Source organism: Heterodontus francisci, chromosome 13 (assembly GCF_036365525.1).
Source record: "Heterodontus francisci isolate sHetFra1 chromosome 13, sHetFra1.hap1, whole genome shotgun sequence".
NCBI classification, from domain to species: Eukaryota; Metazoa; Chordata; class Chondrichthyes; order Heterodontiformes; family Heterodontidae; genus Heterodontus; species Heterodontus francisci.
In genome coordinates this window covers 16,135,524-16,155,409 of record NC_090383.1, presented here as the reverse complement: position 1 = coordinate 16,155,409, position 19,886 = coordinate 16,135,524, and the positions used below count along the sequence as shown (strand labels likewise).

At 43.2% G+C, this 19,886-nt stretch overlaps 1 protein-coding gene across 10 annotated transcripts in view; it reads right to left on the bottom strand.

The window, feature by feature from the left end:
* The window catches only part of ralgapa2 (Ral GTPase activating protein catalytic subunit alpha 2), a 616,204-nt gene that overhangs the window by 269,726 nt on the left and 326,592 nt on the right, over positions 1-19,886 (bottom strand). For all 10 annotated transcript variants that reach the window (XM_068044400.1, XM_068044396.1, XM_068044394.1 and 7 more), the window contains 2 exons: positions 14,990-15,118; positions 10,997-11,125 (listed from right to left, as the gene is read on the bottom strand). In XM_068044400.1, the coding sequence (XP_067900501.1) occupies positions 10,997-11,125; positions 14,990-15,118 (258 nt within the window). The remainder of the gene's footprint in view (positions 1-10,996; positions 11,126-14,989; positions 15,119-19,886) is intronic.

Below are 19,886 nucleotides of genomic sequence, written 5' to 3'. Positions count from 1 at the left end.
CCTGGGGAGCCCATTCCGAACCTTGAATATCATTAGAAGGTTCCAGAGAATACAATGCGGCCGTCATCTGACCATCTGTCCATCTCTGTGAAAGCTAAAAGTTTCCTTGAACAAAGACAGGCAGTAACTCAGACTGTGCAGCAGGAGAAAAGCTGTGTGCCTCCCTCCCTCTCCCTCCAGATAACACAAGTTTAAACCCCGTTTGTGACTGTGGACCCTCCAAACCTACAGACTGCGACAGACAGAGACCAGGGGAAGAGAGCCACCTACAGGTCTGCCTCCAAGAAAGCCCTGAGCCAAGTGGGCCAGCCACAAAGTGCACTTTGACCAGCCAAGGACTTCAAGAATACAACTTCAGCCGGAAGACCACCAAATCATCCAACTTCACACTGTATTTAATTTCCATTTATTCTGGACTCTAATCCAACCACAAAATCTATTTTTCCCTCTGTAATCTATGTGTGTGTGTGTCTGTCTCCTGTGAATGTGTGTGTGAACATGTAGCTTAAATTTATTTATTTTTTCTAGATGGGTTTTAGATTAAGTATAATAAACTCACCTCTTTCTTGTTTAAACTCAAGAAAACCTGTCCAATTGGTTCTTCCACAATCACATTAAAGTAAAAGGTAAAATAATCACAGAAGTGGTAAGCACAACCACTGCTTAAAAAAGGAATAAACCCAGTTGCGGTCAAATTAGAGGAAGGACAAAAGAAGAGCCTGGAACCCCCTCCTCACCTGGCCCTAACGCTTTCTACAGCCTTACCATCTGAACCCATCAATATAAAACATTCATTTAAACATAATACAAAATAAAAACACAACAGTTTCAGCAGACTGAACCATCATATACAGAAGAGTTCCATGTGCTTTCTTATGTTTAAGGTGAGATGGAATCCCAAGATGTATACTCCAGAATTATGTACCAACTAGTTACTGCAAGTAGCAGCTGATACCAGTACCTACTGTGAGTAATACCAATCGACAGCACCAAGCTATACTGCTCCTCTTACATTAATGTCTAGTCGGGTAAAGCAGAGTTGGAGCCTGTGCACATAAATGCTTTAATACTTCTTTGAAAGATACTGGAGGTAGGAGATAGCCTGAAAAATACCTTTGATCAATAAGGTTTCACCTAAATTTAACATGAGAAATCTTCCCGTTGTAAACATTCAACATTTGTACAGCAGCTCTTGGTTAAGCTCTGCTGATGAGTCTTTGGAATTTAAGATTATGGGCCTGATTTTTGTTCTTGTGTTGGGACCCTGACGACCGCAGCATCTTCGGGTCCTGGCTCGTGCCATGTCAGCAATGCTGATGCGGTGCTATTTTAAAATGCTAAATAAGTAATTGGCCTGGGAGCGAGTCTGGTGCCCAAATAGAGGTGCTGGAAGTGTCATGGAGGTTGGAATGGAGAACTGAAAGCAGTTTTTAAAAGCAAGCAGCAGCCATCACTAGACTTGCTGTCACGAGGGATCTCGGAGAGCCTGTGTGGGAATGGGAAAGCATCCCCTTGCAGCCCCCCCTCCTATGCTCTTCTAGTCCTTTCTGTCCAGGAGGTTACAACTGCCACAACTCATCCTGGCTGCTCTGTCCAATATCAGAGTGGCCTGTTTCCATCTGACCTCCCTCAGGTGGGCTTTGCACATTCACCAGGCCTTCCCATGCCAACCCCAGCTGCCAGCAGGCTCACTTCCCTCTCTGCTTTCCTGCCACTTTCCAGTGTGACATTAAACTCTTCCAGCTGCAGCAATAGCCACACTGAAACTCATCTGAAGCAGCTAAGCTTTATTTGCCGCCCATGAATTAATTTAATCAGCCCTTCCCATAGCCCTCATGGCCCTCCATACTATTCATGTCTTCAAAACCCTGTTGTGCTCCCCCATGGGGACTTTCCTGTCTCAGCCTTTAACAATTGCTCACTGACACTGACAAGCCTGTTCATGAGCTCTTTAATGAGCTCTACAGGCAATTAATTGGAGGTGTGCGCCTGACCCATTCCCTCCTTGCCAGAGGCACTTTGAAAGTAGCATTCTGTTCCAGAGGTGGCGGGACCCAGTACCGTCCTCCAGGAATGCGATATTTAAATTGTGCTCACAGCCATTCTCACTCAGCAGGGTTTGAAAATCCGGCCCCATCTCTCATGAACCAAAGGGTCAACTCCAGTCAAGATAAAAACCAAAACTTTTCCCCTTTCTGGGAACCTTTGACGTAGCTAACTACATTCTCTTTCAACACCGCTCCTCCACTGTCAAGCTTAGTGGGACTGATCTCATTTGCTTCCTCGCTTACCTATCTCATTGTAGTCAGAGTATCTCTAGCAATGTCTACATTTCCCATCCCAACACCTTCACCTCAGAAGACCCCCAGGGATCTCTCCTTAACCTACTCAGCTTCTTCATTATTATGCAGCAACGAGGCGACATCATCGACAAACATAGGATTAGCTTTCACACATACGTCAATGACACCTAGCTCTACTGCTCTTCTTGACCTTTCTTTGCTCTCAGGCTGTTTATCCAACACCCAGTCTTAATTTTTTTTTGTATTTATTCATGGAATGTGAGTATCACTGGCAAGGCCAGGATTTGTTGCCCATCCCCAATTGCCATTGCCTTCTTGAACCACTGCAGTCCATGTGTTTTAGGTACACCCACAGTACTGTTAGGGACCCAGTGACAGTAAAAGGAATGGCGATATAGTTCCAAGTCAGGATGGTGTGTGACTTGGAGGGTAATTGCAGGTGGTGGTACTCCCATGCCTCTGTTGCCCTTGCCCTTCTAGGTGGTAGTGGGCGCAGGTTTGGAAGGTGCTATCCAAGGAGGTTTGGCAGCTTGCTTCAGTGCTTCCTGTAGATGGTACACACTGCTGCCACTGTCTGCCGATGGTGGAGGCAGTGAATATTTATGATGGTGGATGGGGTGCCAATCAAGTGGGCTGCTTTGTCCTGGACGGTGACGAGCTTCTTGAGTGCTGTTGGAGCTGCACTCATCCAGGCAAGTGGAGAGCATTCCATCACACTCCTGACTTATGCCTTGTAGACAGTCAGGAGGTGAGTTATGCACCACAGAATTTCCAGCCTCTGACCTGTTCTTGTAGCCACAGTATTTATGTGGCTGGTCCAGTTAAATTTCTGGTTAATGGTGACCCCCGCGCCCCCCCCAGGATGTTAATGGCGGGGGGAATTCAACGATAGTAATGCCATTGAATGTCAAGGGGAGATAGTTAGATTCTCTCTCATTGGAGATGGTCATTGCCTGGCACTTATGTACCTGGTACAAATGTTACTTGCCACTTATCAGCCCAAGTCTTAATGTTGTCTAGGTCTTGCTACATACGGGCACAGGCTGCTTCAGTATCTGAGGAATCGCAAATGGTACTGAACACTGCAATCATCAGCGAACATCCTCACTTTTGACCTTATGATGGAGAAAAGGTCACTGATGAAGCAGCTGAAGATTGTTGGGCCTAGGACGCTACCTTGAGGAACTCCTTTAAACACTTAATAGGGACGGGGATCTCGCTTGCAAAAGCTGTAGGCCAATCACAGGGCTGACAGCTCAATAGTATCGGCAGCGCCACCGGGAGCGATGGCCACTGCCAGTACTGCGGAGGCATCAGATCCAGGCCGGTGTTGGAACTCTGGACCCAAGGTAAGTGAGGCAGGGTCGCCAGGGCCAGTCCAGAAGGCCCCGGCGAGGTGGGGTGAGGGGCGTGGTGGATGGGAGCCCCGGGGGGTACAGTGATCCAGTGGGGGGGTCCTCCGTGGGCCACAAATCGCCCACGAAGGAGGGAGCCCGCCCAAAGCAGCAGGGAGGGCGTCCCCCCTGCCACTGCTAAGGTCCCAGTGGTGACAGAAGAGGCCCTTAAGTGGCCATCCATGGCGGCAGCTGTCGCTCCGATTCTCCAACATGCCACCCCCCCACCCCGCCATGGAACCCGACGTCGGGCTGGGAACAAAATCCAGCCCTATGAAGGCTTTTTGTCTGCATATAATCTATTTCTGGGGTAAGATCCTACCACTGATGAAATCCACTACAAGGTCCTCTACACCTGCCAGGAAAAGACTTGTAAAGACGAACTTTGTTTTTCTCTCTAACGTGGCCCAGTTCCAAGACATTGCAACACAGACCCTGGAGAAGTAAATCTGTACTTGCTTATGTTACTATGTTGCTGTTGTCTGCCCATAAGTGAATTAACTTCACCCAGATCAGACTTAAAACTCAAGCATGGCCAGACACACAGTTTACAATTTTAATCAAATTACATGATGTATAGATTATAATGCCCAGGTACTTTAGGCCCCATCTGTGTGCCCTCTGGGAGCTGGTCAGTCAGGTGCATAAAGTCAGGTGACTGTTATAAAGTAACAGTCCAGTGCAATGTTGTCCCTAATTATTTACTTACAGCACCACCTTGTGCAAGATAATTTGTTTGACATAACATTGATGTAAGTGATGGAGTTGCAAAGTCACTAAGAAGTTTACACCAGCGACTCCAAATTTTACGATCCTTTTAAGTCCCAGTGCTCTGAATTGCAGTTTTAAGACTTTGATGCACTATTGAAGACTGCAAAATAATTCAGAATTTTCAGAAAAGTGGCCTGTAGTACAGAAACATATCCATGAAAACTGATTCAAAGGAAGGGAAAATTGGCTTGGAATTTCCACTCCGTTGCACTGGACTTTTTCAGTACAATTTGCCCAAAATTGGCAAAACCGGCACAAAAGATCACAGAATTTCAAGCACAAATTACATTCAGCGCAGAACAAGTTTCCATGATCTTTTGCGCTGCTTTAAAAAAAAACACTCTAAAAGCAAGCGCTGCCCTCAAAACTTGCCATGCCCCCAACACGAATTAATCACATTATTTGAATATTAATTGAGCTTCCACTAATTGCGCTCTAAGGAGGGTCTAAAAATTAAGCTGGTTCTTTTGGGCACAAAGACACAAGTTGGCAAGTTTGAAAGGGTTTTAAATAAAAAAAGACAAGAAACTGCTTACTGTACCCTAATACAGCTAGAAAATGATTTTGTATATCTTTCCGAAATCATTTTCAATTATTTAGAATTGGGTTACTCACAGATGGACTAAATACCGTAATTAAAAGGGTTTTTTTGTGATAAACCCATTTCAGCTGAAATAATCAACTGAAATCACTCTTAAATATAAAGGAATATTTTGTCAAGCAATTTTTTTTCTTCCAGAATTACGATTGAAAACTGCACCCAATTGCACTGATTCATGGCAGATATTTGGCAATATGCAAATGGAAATGAGGGTATAAAAAAAACTTCTCAAAATTAGCAACATTTTGTGTATAATTTATGCCTGGATCGCCAACTGCACCCAAGGCAGAAACAGAACCCCATTATATCAAAAATTCTTCCCCACGTTTATGCAGGGACGAAGATAGGCAACTACATGAAGCACTTTTCTGGGACCTTCCCATGTATACTGCTGAAGCCAGGGAAATAGATAACACATGGTGATAGCACAACTTGTCTGAAAGCAATATACTTGTACCTTTAATAGTTGTGGTGAAGTCAGTCTTTCACCAATAAAGCCAGCCAGATTCTTGGGTGTACCGAATACATTTTGAGAAGATAGATTCACAATTTCCTCTTTTTGAAGAGCTGCATTTCTCACATCTGGAATGGATCCAAATCCTGACATTTAACCACCTCAACTCCCTAACCCAAGTACCTGTGGTGACCAGGATCAAATAATCAATGTATTTGCCTTCTACCAGTTTATTTTATCACAAGATGGTCAGAAAGTTCACCAAAGAAGATATTAGGTAGTGACAGTGCTGGAAGACTGTGCTTCATTTATCAATTTTTAGTTCCAGGCATTAAAGCTGTTACATCTAGATAGAAATGTTTCTGTTAATAATAAATCAGTGTCAAATGTTGTTTGATAACTCTCTTGTGAAACGCCTTTGGATGTTTTACACATTAAAGAAGCTATATAAATACACGTTGTTGCTGAATGTGATGCTGACAAGATGAGCTGCAGCAATTTGCCAAAGCTTCTTCTAAAGCATCTCCCAAACCTACCACCTCTACCACCTAGAAGAACAAGGGCCGCAGGCACATGGGAACACCAGCACCTCCAAGTTCCCCTCCAAGTCACACACCATCGTGACCTGGAAATATACTGCCATTCCTTCATTGTCACTGGATCAAAATCCTGGAACTCCAATAGCGCAGTGGGAGTATCTTCAGTGCATGGACTGAAGCGGTCAAGAAGGTGGCTCATCACCACCTTCTCAAAGGCAATAAGTGTTGGCCCTGCCAGCAACGCCCACATCCCGTGAACGAATAAAAAAAAATCCCTCTAGCTTACGTGATTTTTTTTAAAGACAGAAATAAATATTCACTTCTCACTGTTACTAGGAATTGTCAGTTCCTTTGATCCATCTTCTCTATGTTTTCTTTCGAAGGTTAGGTTACTGAATCAAACTAAATTACTACTATACTGGCCAGGATTTTAGCAGCCCATTGAAGATGGGCTGGGAGGCAGGGATCAGGAGAAAAGCCCGACATCTTTATGTCATGAAGGGATATTCCCAGCAGTGGGAATGGGAATGGCACTGGCACGGCCGCCTGCCAAACATAGGCAGATGACCAATTAGTTGGCCTACTGATGGCCATTTTATCGGCACTGGAACCCCCCTCCCGCTGTCCTTAATTGGATAGCGGGTCTGGCAGCGGCCTCTTAATTGTCTACAAGCAGTCAAACAATCGTTACAGTCCCACTGCCCACCAGCATGGACTCAGGTCACACATTTCGTCCTGACAGCGGGTCTTCACTCACTGGTAAAATTCCAGCCAGTGTGTACAGTATAAAATGTACAGTATGGGATTCATTACTAAAATACAAAAATATTTAAGACATAAAACAATCCACTGTTGGAATAAAAAAAAACAAAATTTCTAACAAATTTGAGATAAACTTGACACATTGTAATGGAAAACTCAATACAATCTCATTCCATCTCTACCAATTGGGAAATTGAAAATGTTATTATGGGCAATCATAGCCGACAGTGGGGAAAAAATAGCTCATCACTGCAGACAAATAATTACAATGGTCCGTACTCACTTCTAATCCTTATGCAATTTGTACTGATTGCCAAATCAAAACTCTTGGATCAACCTTCCTCACATATCAGCCTAAAGCAAACAATCAAAGCACCCAATACATCCAAGCTAAAAAAAAACACAATCAGACGGACAAGACGACCCAAGAGGAGGCCAGATCAGGATGGGAAGAGGGTGGAAGTGGAAGAAAGAGGTATTTGATAGGGGCAGTAAGCCTAACGCAACAGCCAGGGCTAGCGAAAGACTGGGAATATCAAATTGGAGCTGAGAGGCCTTGGCGGAACCCAAACTGAGCATCACTGGGCAGGTTATTGCTAAGCAAGTGCCGCTTGATGGCACTGATGATTGACAGTAGGCTGATGGGGCGGTAATTGGCCAGGTTAGACTTGTCCTGCTTTTTGTGGACAGGACATACCTGGGCAATTTTCCACATTGCCGGGTAGATGCCAGTGTTGTAGCTGTACTGGAACAGCTTGACTAGCGGCACCAGCAAGCTCTGGAGCACAGGTCTTCAGTACTATTGCCGAAATATCGTCAGGGCCCATAGCCTTTGCAGTATCCTGTGCCTTCAGTCATTTCTTGATATCACGCAAAGTGAATCGAATTGGCTGAAGTCTGGCATCTGTGATGCTGGGTGGGGACTTCAGGAGAAGGCAGAGATGGATCATCAACTCGGCACTTCTGGCTGAAGATTGTGGCAAATGCTTCAGCCTTATCTTTTGCATTGATCTGCTGGGCTCCCCCATCCTTGAGGATGGGGATATTTGTGGAGCCACTGCCCCCAGTTGGTTGTTTGATTGTCCGCCATTATTCACGGCCGGATGTGGCAGGACTGCAGAGCTTAGATCTGATCCATTGGTAATGGGATTGCTTAGCTCTGTCTATCGCATGCTGCTTATGCAGTTTGGCATGCAAGTAGTCCTGTATTATAGCTTCACCAGGTTTACACCTCATTTTGAGATATGCCTGGTGCTGCTCCTGGCATGCCCTCCTGCACTCTTCATTGAACCAGGGTTGGTCTCCTGGCTTGATGGTAATGGTAGAGTGGGGGGATATGCCAGGCCATGAGGTTACAGATTGTGGTCGAGTACAATTCGGCTGCTGCTGATGGCCCACAGCGCCTCATGGATGCCTAGTTTTGCATCGCTAGATCTGTTTGAAATCTATCCCAATTAGCACGGTGATAGTGCCACACAACACGATGGAGGGTATCCTCAATGTGAAGGCGGGATTACGTCTCCACAAGGACTGTGCAATGATCACTCCTCCCGATACTGTCATGGATAGATGCATCTGCGGCAGGCAAATTGTTGAGGACGTGGTCAAGTATGTTTTTCCCTCTTGTTGGTTCCCTCACCACCTGCCGCATACCCAATCTCTTCCCAGCCTGATCTTCAGCCACCCCCAGATCTCCCCTCGGCTAGAAAGACATAAAGGGGCAATGGGTATTGAAGGCCTGAACTAAGGTCTTTGAGACAATGACCCTGGCCTGGAGATAGGAGCTGAAAAATGTAGCATTTGAAATTGATAATCTGAAAGAAAGGTAATGCCAAAGAAAGTCAGCCCATATAAGAGACAGAGCATGCAGCTTACTATTTTCACCTCATCTTCCAGGAGGGAAATGAGATGAAGCTAAGCAAATGGAATTTGCTTTGACTGTTACTCTGCACATTCGCTTGCTAGCTACAAGATAAAGCAGCTTAACAATTCATATTTATCAAATGTTTCTCAGCCTGCTTGTAAAAAGGTTGGAGAAAAGCAAGGGCACTTGTGACACACCTAATATCCAGTTCAGATTACAAGACTGTCCTATCATTATGCTTGAGATTTGCTATTGTATAGAGAGATACTTGGAGGTACAGGCACACCACTGAACACAACATGCTTAGACCATTTATGGGAGTGAATGTACCAGAATGCATTATTCTACAAAGGAGCTCAATCCAAAACTGAGCAATTTTGTTTCAGCAGAGGGAAGAGGAGGAAGGCAACATTCCCTCTAATTTGTGGGGGTGCGCACTGTGCAGCAATCAAGAATGTGCCACGCGCAGGTCTAACAGGCTGTTCACCAGCAGCAGTCCCTTTACGATGCATGCATGCGTGACCGCACAGCAATCTTAAAGGGACCAAAAAGTGCAACAAACGAGCCCGCACAGCAAAGGGACATTCGACGGAACAGTGGAAGGAGGTCATCGAATTTGGCAGCTCTTGATGCTAAATCTACAGCGGAGTCTCTATTATGGAACTCCACAGGGTCCAACAAAACTTTGATATTTCTGTACATAGAGATTTTGTTCATAGTGCAGCCCTGCTCTCCAAGTCTTTCACTTCCACTTATTTGCTGCAGATATGGCACAGAATCTGCCTTTTTAAGCCTGTCCCAACAGCAATACTGTGGTAGACCCTTGCCTTCTAACACCAATCAGCTGATCTCCTGCACTATTATTGGTTTCCCAGGTACAGCACAATTCCTACAACATTACATTTATATAGCACATTTAATGTAGTAAAACATCTCACGGTGCATTACAGGAGCATTATCAAACAAAGTTTGACAAAAGCATGTAAGAAAATCTTAAGGCAGTGGACAAAAGTTTGGTCAAAGACGTAGAGTTTGAGAAGCATCTTAAAGGTGGAGAGTGAGATAGAGAGGCAGAGAGGTTTAGGGAGGGAATTCCAGAGCTTAGAGCATTGGCAGCTGAAGGCACGACTGCCAACGGAGCAATGATGAAAATCTAAGTCGTGCAACAGGCCAGAACTGGAAGAGGGTTTTATGGCTCGAATGAGGTGACAGAGATAGGGAGGGGCAAAGCCATGGAAGGATTTAAATTTCAGGCATTGCTGGATTCAGAGCCAGTGTAGGTCCGTGAACACAGGGGGTGATGGGTGAACGGGACTTGGTGTGAATTAGAATACGGACAGCTGGGTTTTGGGTCAGCTAATTATATGGAGGGTGGAAAACGGGAGGCCAGCCAGGAGAGCAATGGCATATTCGAGTCTGGAGGTAACATGGATGTGTGTTTCAGCAGCACAAGAGCTTAGGCAGGGACAGAGATGAGCAATATTACGAAGGTAGCGTTAGAGAGGATACAGGGCCAGAAGCTCAGCTCAGAGTATAATAGGATGGTGAGATTGCAAACAGCTTGGTTCAGCCTGAAACAGTGGCCAGGAAGAGACAGATGGAATCAGTGGCTATGGAATTGAGTTTGTGACAGGCACCGAAGAATATGGCTTTGGGTTTCCAAATATTTAATTGGCAGAAATTTCTGCTCATCTTCCGGATGCTGGACAAGCAGTGGAACAAATCAGAGGCAGTGGAGGGATCAAAAGTGGATGTGGTGCAGTAGAGCTAGGTGTTGTTAGCATTTTTGTTGGATCTAGTGTGTTTTTGGAGGGGCAGCATGTAGTTGAGAAATTGGAGGGGACCAAGGATAGATTCTGGGGGGCTTCTGGTGGTAACAGTGCAAGAGCAGGTACAGAAGCCATCACAAAAGATTCCCTGGCCACGACTAGGTAGATAGGAATGGAATCAGGCGAGGATAGTCACACCTAGCTGGATAATAGAGGAGAGGGTTTGGAGGAGGATGGTGTGGTTAACCTTGTCAAAGACTGTAGACACACCGATGGGATATTCTACATATAGATATTTTACTGTGCATGCTGTGCGAGGCTGTTTTTCTGACAAAATGAATTATTTCTAATGCTGTACAGAAAGTTAATAAAATGTAATTCAAAAATTGCAAGTATCAGGCCAGATTTAAATGCAACTCTAAGAGTACATGCCCATTTAGTCACAGTAACTAATTAATTTGTCTGTAACACTAATTAAGATTATCAAAATTTTTGGCTCAGCAATTTTCCCTCTGTTCCAGTCAGTTAACCTACATTACCTTGATATCTTCATTTCCTGTGATGATGTCAGTAGCACCAGTAACAGGCTGTAACAGCGACATCTGTTGGTACAGATTAGGAAAACAGACCAGGGATCCAAGAAGAATCTGTGCTTCATAACGTGGCGCCTATGCAACATACAACAGGACATTTTTAAACAAGCCAGCAGAACAGTTCGGTAGAACAAAACACAGGTAGTGAAGGAATCCCTTGAGTGCATCGCACTCTCCAATGGTATTCAGTTCTGAATACTGGGGAGAGTGATGGTGCCTCTGGGGAGTGCAGCCACAGTCAAATCCATGGCCACAGCTGGCTCAGCCATACGGGGGAGCAGGAGGAAGATTGGGAAAGCAGTATTGTTAGGGGATTCTATAGTTGGGGAACAGACAGGCATTTCTGCAGCTGCAGACATGAATCCAGGAAGGTATGTTGCCTCCCTGTTACAAAGCTAAGGATGACACTTAGTGGCTGCAGAGCACTGTGAGCTGAACATGGTCGTGGTCCCTATCGGTACCAACAACATAAACAGAAAGAGGGATGAGGTCCTGCAGGCAGATTTTGGTGAGCTACGAAAGAAACTAACAAGCAGGATTGCAAAGGTAGTAATCTCCAGATTACTCCAGGTGGCATGCGCTAATGAATACAGAAATAGGAGGATAAAGCAAATGCGTGCTGGAGAGATGGTGCAGGATGGGACATTGGGACCGTTTCTGCAGGAGATGGGACCTGTACAGGCCGGACAGATTGCACCTGAACAGACCAATGTCCCTGCTGGGCTGTTTGCTAGTACAGTTGGGGAGGATTTAAACTTACTTGGCAAGGGGAAGGAAACCAGGAGGTAACATTAGAGAGGAAAAACAAGTTGCACAAAGAATTGGGAGAGACAGATAGCACTGGAGTAAGAAATAGTGAGTATTAACTGGGGTCAGAGTAAGACGAAATGCAATAAGGTCTAAATTAGGTTTACTGTGCACTACATGAACGCATGGAGTGTGGTAAATAAGGTTGGTGAGATGCAGACGCAGATAGCGAAGGGGGATATGATAGAGGTGCCAGAGACCATGCTCAAAAAAAGGGCAGAACACTTACTAAATATTCCTGGATACAAGGTGTTCAGGAAAGAAAGGGAAAAGGAGTAGCAGTATTGATTAAGGAGAATGTTACAGTGCTGAAGATGTTCCAGAGGGGTCAAGGACAGAATCTACTTAGTTGGAGCAATGAAACAATACAGACCTTTACACTATTGGGTGTAGTTTATGGGCCACCAACTTGTGGGAAAAATATAGAGGAACAAATTTGCAAGGAAATTAGAAAGAGATGCAAAAACTATAGAGTAGTTATAATGGGGGGCTTTAATTACCCTAATATAGACTGGGATAGTAATAGTGTAAAGGACAGAATGGGGCAAGAGTTTTCAGAGGATTCAGAAGAATTTTCTAGATCAGCATGTTTCCGGTCCAAGGAGGAAGGAGGCAGTGCTGGATCTGGCTCTAGGGAATGAGGAGGATCAAGTGTCAGCCGGGGATCATTTAGGAGACAGTGATCATAGTACTATAAGGTTTAGGTTAGCTATGGAAAAGAAAAAGGAGTAATCCAGGCCTCTTTCTGTGCCTTAAACTTTCTATAATTCTATGGATGGCAGCCAATTTCAATGGGATGAGAACAGATCTAGCCCAGGTAAACTGGAACAAAGATTGGCAGGCAAAATTGTCATGGAACAATAGACTGCCTTCAAAGAAGAGATGGCTTGGGTACAGACGAGGTACATTCCCACAAGGATAAAAGGTAGGACAAACAAAGCTGGATATCTCTGGATGATTAAAGAGATAGAGAGTAAGATGAACCAGAAAAAGGGTGCATATGACAGATGTCAGGTCGATAATACAAATGAGAACCAGGCTGAATATAGAAAGTTGAGGGTAAGTTAAAAAAAAAGGAATAAGAAAAGCAAAAAGAGAGTATGAAAAGTGACTGGCAGCTAACATAAGTCAAAAGTCTTCTGTAGGCATATAAATAGCAAAAAGGTGGTAAGAGGAAGAGTGGGGCCGATTAGGGACCAAAAAGGGGATTTACGCATGGAGGCAGGGGGCATGGCTGAGGTACTAAATGAGGTAGTTGAGACATTGGATAGGCTAAAAATTGATAAAGAGGAGGTATTAGAAAGGCTGGCTGTATTTAAAATTGATAAATAAACCAGGACCAGATCAGATGCATCCAAGGATACTGAGGGAAGTAAGGGTGGAAAATGCAGAGGCACTGGCCATAATCTTCCAACCCTCTTTAGATACACAGATGTTTCCTGAGGACTGCAGAATTGCAAGTGTTACACCCTTTCTCAAAAAAGGGTGTTAAGATAAGCCTAGCAACTACAGGCCAGTCCATTTAACCTCAGTGGTGGGAATGCTTTTAGAAATGATAATCCAAGACAAAGTTAACAGTCACTTCAACAAACATGGATTAATTAAGAAAAGCCAACACGGATTTGTTATGGGCAAATCGTGTTTAACTAACTTGATTGAGTTTATTGATGAGATCACAGAGAGGGTTGATGAGGGTGGTGTGGTATACACGGACTTCCAAAAAGTATTTGATAAAGTGCCACATAACAGGATTGTCAGCAAAGTTAATGCCCATGGAATAAAAGGGACAGCGGCAGCATGGATATGAAGGTGGCTGAGTGACAGGTAACGGAGAGTAGTGGCTAATGGTTGTTTTTTGGACTGGAAGATGATATATAGTGGGGTTCCCCGGCGATCAGTATTAGGACCAGTGGTTTTCTTGATCTATATTAACGACTTAAACTTGGGTGTCCAGGGAAAAATTTCAAAATTTGCAGATGACACAAAAGTTGGAAATATTGTGAACTGTGAGATAGGTTTCAAGGGGACACAGACGGGCTGCTGGAATGGGCCGACACATGCCAGGTGAAATTTAATGCAGAGAAGTACGAAGTGATACATTTTGGTAGGAGAAAAAAAAGAGAGGCAATATAAAATAATGGGTACAATTCTAAAGGGAGCAGAGGGACCTGGGGTATTCGTGCACAAATTATTGAAGGTGGCAGGGCAGATTGAGAAAGTGGTTAATAAGGCATACGGGATCCTGGGCTTTATAAATGGAAGCATAGAGTCCAAAAGCAAGGAAGTTATGGTGAACCTTTATGAAGCACTGATTTCATTTAAGAAAGATGTGAAAGCATTAGAGAGAGGGTGCAGAAAAGATTTACAGGAATGGTTCCAGGGATGAGGGACTTCAGTATGATTGATTGGAGAAGCTGAGGCTATTCTCCTTCAGAGCAGAAGGTTGAGAGGAAATTTGATAGAGGTGTCCAAAATCATGAGGGGCCTGGACAAACCAGAAAGGATGAAGCCTCTCCTGTTGGCAGAAGGATTGAGGACCAGAGGACACCGATTTAAGGTGAATGACAAAAGGACCAAAGGCGGCATGAGGAAAAACTTTTTTTTTTAAATGAAGCGAGTGGTTAGGATCTGGAATGCACTGCCTGAGAGTGTGGTAGAGGCAGGTTTAATCATGGCTTTGAAATGGGTATTGGATAATTATCTGAAGCGAAAAGAAATTGCAGGGCTGTGGGGAAAAGGCTGGGGAGTGGGACTAACTGAGTTGCTCTTGCAGATGGCTGGCATGGGCATGATGGCCTCCTTCCTTGCTGTAACCATTCTATGATTCTAAATAATAAATATTCAGGCTTCAGCATAACTATATTTAGAAACCTACAGCTAAGATTCATAAACCCCCTTTCCTTTATCGGTATGTAAGAGGTACAGCACAATCAGTAAGTATATAAGGTCTCATTCCAATCTTTTGATGAAACACCTTTATGTTACTGCAGTGTCACCCTGCAACTCTCACATTTGCTGCCATGGTATCTGACCTGAGCAATCTGTTTCACGTTGCACTAATGAGCAAACACCTGTTTGAGTGGAGAAATCTAAGCGTTATTCAGTCCCCACGGACAATATGGTCATACTCACATCCAGCATGTCTGAGTTGAGGACTTGGGTGGCAACAGTGATGAAATCTCCTATCATCATGGTGAAACCAGGTAAACCAAGTAAGAAGAAGCGAGGCGAACAATGCTTAGTAAGTACGTTCAGCATATCCTAGTTTTAGAAGAACAAAATAGGGTTATTAAAAAAATAGACTGATGAACAATTACATCACACATATTTTATTCTAAGAAAAACTAAGGAACCAATATTTAAAATGGATCTTGATGCACTGCAATACATTGGGATATTAAAAATTAACTAAATCAAAATAATCACTAGCTACTAGTGATGAATATTCTTCTGTTCAACAGTTAGCAAATTTATAAATGCAGAAGAAAAATAGTTTTTTGCCAGATTCTGACTTTTTGTAATATTTACCATTTTAAGCAGAAAACATTTTGACGCAAGGCTTAGTCTGACAAATTTGTATGAAATTAAATACAATGCTCAAATTTAATTTCAAAAGCCTCTATTCTTTATTTCAGTTAACATTTACGAATAAAATTAGGCTTTTTTTTGCATTTCTTTGACAGGTGGCATTTGAATACCTTGCTGACGGTTAATTTTTAAACCAGGTTGAATCATTTCAGTTGTTAGATTTCAAAACTAAACATTCTCTCAGACAGCAGATGGATTCTACTAATAAAATGAGTACAAAACAAATGCTGACTGTGGGACAGAACAAAAGATCTACCTGTATGATAAAGAGGCTGATTAATTTGTCATTTTTACATCGCACCTGTAATTACAAATACAGCTATGTATTGTCCTGCAGCATTGTTGGCGGATTTCTGGCATTAAGCGACATAGGAACAGATGGGAATTCATTTCTGTTGGCATATGCTGCATTTTAAAAATGTACATCAGAAACTCAAGCTCAAAAAAGGTGTTAAGTCCATTTCCCAATGTACAGTATAAACAGGCTAGTTTTAGAAAAGTAATAGAACATAGAACAGCACAGTACAGGCCCTTCGGCCCACGATGTTGTGCCGAACATTTAACCTACTCTAAGATCAAACTAACTACCTACCCTTCATTCTATCATCCATGTACCTGTCCAAGAGTCGCTTAAATGCCCCTAATGTATCTGCTTCTACTACCACCGCTGGCAGCACATTCCACGCACCCACCACTCTCTGTGTAAAGAACCTACCTCTGACATCTCCCCGAAACCTTCCTCCAATCACCTTAAAATTATGCCCCCTGGTGATAGCCCTTTCCACCCTGAGAAAAAGTCTCTGGCTATCCACTCTATCTATGCCTCTCATCATCTTGTACCCCTCTATCAAGTCACCTCTCATCCTTCTACGCTCCAATGAGAAAAGCCCTAGCTCCCTCAATCTTTCTTCGTAGGACATGCCCTCCAGTCCAGGCAGCATCCTGGTAAATCTCCTCTGCACCCTCTCTAAAGCTTCCACATCCTCCCTATAATGAGGCGACCAGAACTGAACACAATATTCCAAGTGTGGTCGAACCAGGGCTTTATAGAGCTGCAGCATAACCTCGCGGCTCTTAAACTCAATCCCCCTGTTAATGAAAGCCAACACACCATACGCCTTCTTAACAACCCTATCAACTTGGGTGGCAACTTTGAGCAATCTATGGACATGGACCCCAAGATCCCTCTGTTCCTCCACACTACCAAGAATCCTGTCTTTAAGCCTGTATTCTGCATTCAAATTCGACCTTCCAAAATGAATCACTTCACACTTTTCCAGGTTGAACTCCATCTGCCACTTCTCAGCCCAGCTCTGCATCCTGTCAATGTCCCGTTGCAACCTAGAACAGCCTTCCACACTATCCACAACTCCAGCAACCTTCGTGTCATCGGCAAACTTGCTAACCCAGCCTTCCACATCCTCATCCAAGTCATTTATAAAAATCACAAAGAGCAGAGGTTCCAGAACAGATCCTTGTGGAACACCACTGGTCACCGAGCTCCATGCTGAATACTTTCCATCTACTACCACCCTCTGACTTCTATAGGCCAGCCAATTTTGTATCCAGACAGCCAGCTTTCCCTGAATCCCATGCCTCCTTACTTTCTGAATGAGCCTACCGTGGGGAACCTTATCAAACGCCTTGCTAAAATCCATATACACCACATCCACTGCTCTTCCTTCATCAATGTGTTTTGTCACATCTTCAAAGAATTCAATAAGGCTTGTGAGGCATGACCTGCCCCTCACAAAGCCATGCTGACTGTCTCTAATCAAACCATGCCTTTCCAAATAATCATAAATCCTGTCTCTCAGAATCCTCTCCAATAATTTGCCCACTACCGACGTAAGACTGACTGGTCTATAATTCCTAGGGTTATCCCTATTCCCTTTCTTGAACAAGGGAACAACATTTGCCATCCTCCAATCATCCGGTACTACTCCAGTGGACAGTGAAGACGCAAAGATCATCGCCAAAGGCTCAGCAATCTCTTCCCTCGCTTCCCGTAATATCCTTGGGTATATCCCGTCTGGCCCCGGGGACTCATCTGTCCTCATATCATTCAAAATTTCCAGCACATCCTCCCTCTTAACCTCAACCTGTTCAAGCATATCAGCCTGTTCCACGCTGTCCTCACAAACGACCAGGTCCCTCTCACTAGTGAATACTGATGCTTTATTTCTAAATTCAATTTGGGCCCTCTTAAGTATACGTATATATGCAAAGATCAGCATCACTACTGAGATTAGACAACATAAAATACAAAATACTCGCTTTAAAAATAAGATTTTTTATAATATATCTTTAAGAAATATACAAAGAATATCTGATGCCTAATGGGATACCATTGTTAATTTTGTGAAACTAGGAGCTAGGTATGAAACATGAAAGAATTTGAAAGCTGTGGTCTTGCACTGTTCATCTTCCACATCAGCTACACTATGGTGACAGCAAGTGAACTTGTTTAAACAAGTGTTTTTTTTTGCTGCACTGGATTCAATTTTTAATTTTTGAAAAGAGCTGCCTTTTGCATCAGTGGGAGTTTGAGATCAACAAGCACCACTCAGTGGATGTGTTTGAGAATCTATGCATGGAGCACTGCCCACTCACATTCAACAGTTACGCAAGGAAGCAATACAATCAATGCTCCTCACTTGCGCCATTTTTCAACAAAACAATCTGCACGGATTAGTGAAGTACAAATGGTGTATTCATAAGATACACTTATAATAGCTTAGAGTACAAGTTCAATATGTAAAATATATAAAATGTTTTTGTTAGATAGATAATTGGTGATCATTTTGTTACTAGGTGAGAAAAGTTATCGACCAAATATAGATTTAGCAAGCCAGATTCTGTTCTTATGTACAAGCCCCATTCAGTAGTCAAAACAGTCTTAAGAGATGGTCTTCTGAGAAGAGCAACCATCTGTTTATTGCAAGCTGGTGAATAAAGTGTTTAGTTAGGTTTGGATTAATTTTCCAAACGTCTTCTGCTTCTGTTATTCAAAATGAGCTTTCCTGATGCATAATGCCAACTATTTATATGACGGACTCGGTTAGCGCATGCTGACAAAAAAAAAAGTACAGTCTTGGCCTCTTTTTGTTCAGTACTGTTCCAATGAGAGGTCCGCTCCAAATAGAAGAGCTCCCAGCTGCTGCATACTGTTGGTAGAATGTTCGCAACCTCAGCGTCCAATTTGACCCAGGGCTGAGCGTGCAAACGCACATCCTCTCTATCACAAAGACCACTTACTTTCACCTCCATAATATCGCCCTTCCACATTTCTACCTCCTGATGAAAACCTCAATCGTGCTTTTGTTACCTCCAATTGCTCCAATGCTCTCTGACCAGCCGCCCATCTTCCACCCTCCATAAACATGAGGTTACACAAAACTCTGCTGTCTGTATCCTAACACACACCAAGTCTCATTCACTCATCATCCCTGTTCTCACCAACCTACATTGGTTTCCAGTCCACCAAGCCTCAATTTTTAAAATTATTATCCTCGTGTTCAAATTTCATCATGGCCTTGCCCCTTCCCATCTGTGTAAACTTCACCAGTCCTGCAACCTACCAAGATCTCTGTACTCCTCCAACTCTTGGGTATTCCCCAAAATTCCTTTGTCCGGCCACTGGTAGCAGTATCTTCTATCGTCTAGGCTCTAAATTCTGGAATTTCTTCCCCAAACCTCTTTGCCTCTCCAAATCTCTCTCTTCCTTTAAGACACTATTTAAAACATACCTCTTTAGCCAACTTAATGTCTCCATCTTTAGCTTGTTAATTTTTGTCTGATTACACTCCTACAAAGCATCTTGGGACATTTTACTGTGTTAAAGGTGCTAGATAGAAGCTGTTGTTAAAGAAGGCATTGCAGACATATTTTGAAGAATAGCACTGATTACCTCCACAAATCAGTTTTCAAAAGTCTCCAAAAATAGCAAACTTGCTTCTGAGCAGAAAGCCAATGCCTCCCTGACATAGTTATGTCTGACAAGATTGACAGACTTCAAAACTTGGACCTTGATTAGCATTAGTGTGACCATGGAGTTAGAAAATCTGTTAAAATATCAACTGCACACAATTAATTTTAACCTTATTTTCACACAACAAAATACTGCATTTAAAAATATCAATATAAACACTAATGATCTGAGACACCAATGTATTCAGGCATTCTTTTGTAAGCAGGACTAAATGGTCCTAATACTTTCAGATGTTTATCACTTTGAAATGAACATAATTTTTACTGCCTTCATACATTTTGCATGACTGCTATGCTGGGTTAAAACTAGTAAACTATTGTTGGTAATTTAATTGCCAAATTTCAAATGCTTGGGTCAGCTTATGGATGAATGCAAAATTCTACCAACAAATTACAGAAAGTAGTTATCAAAGCTCAGTTGGACAAAATATGATGGACCAAAAATCTTGAG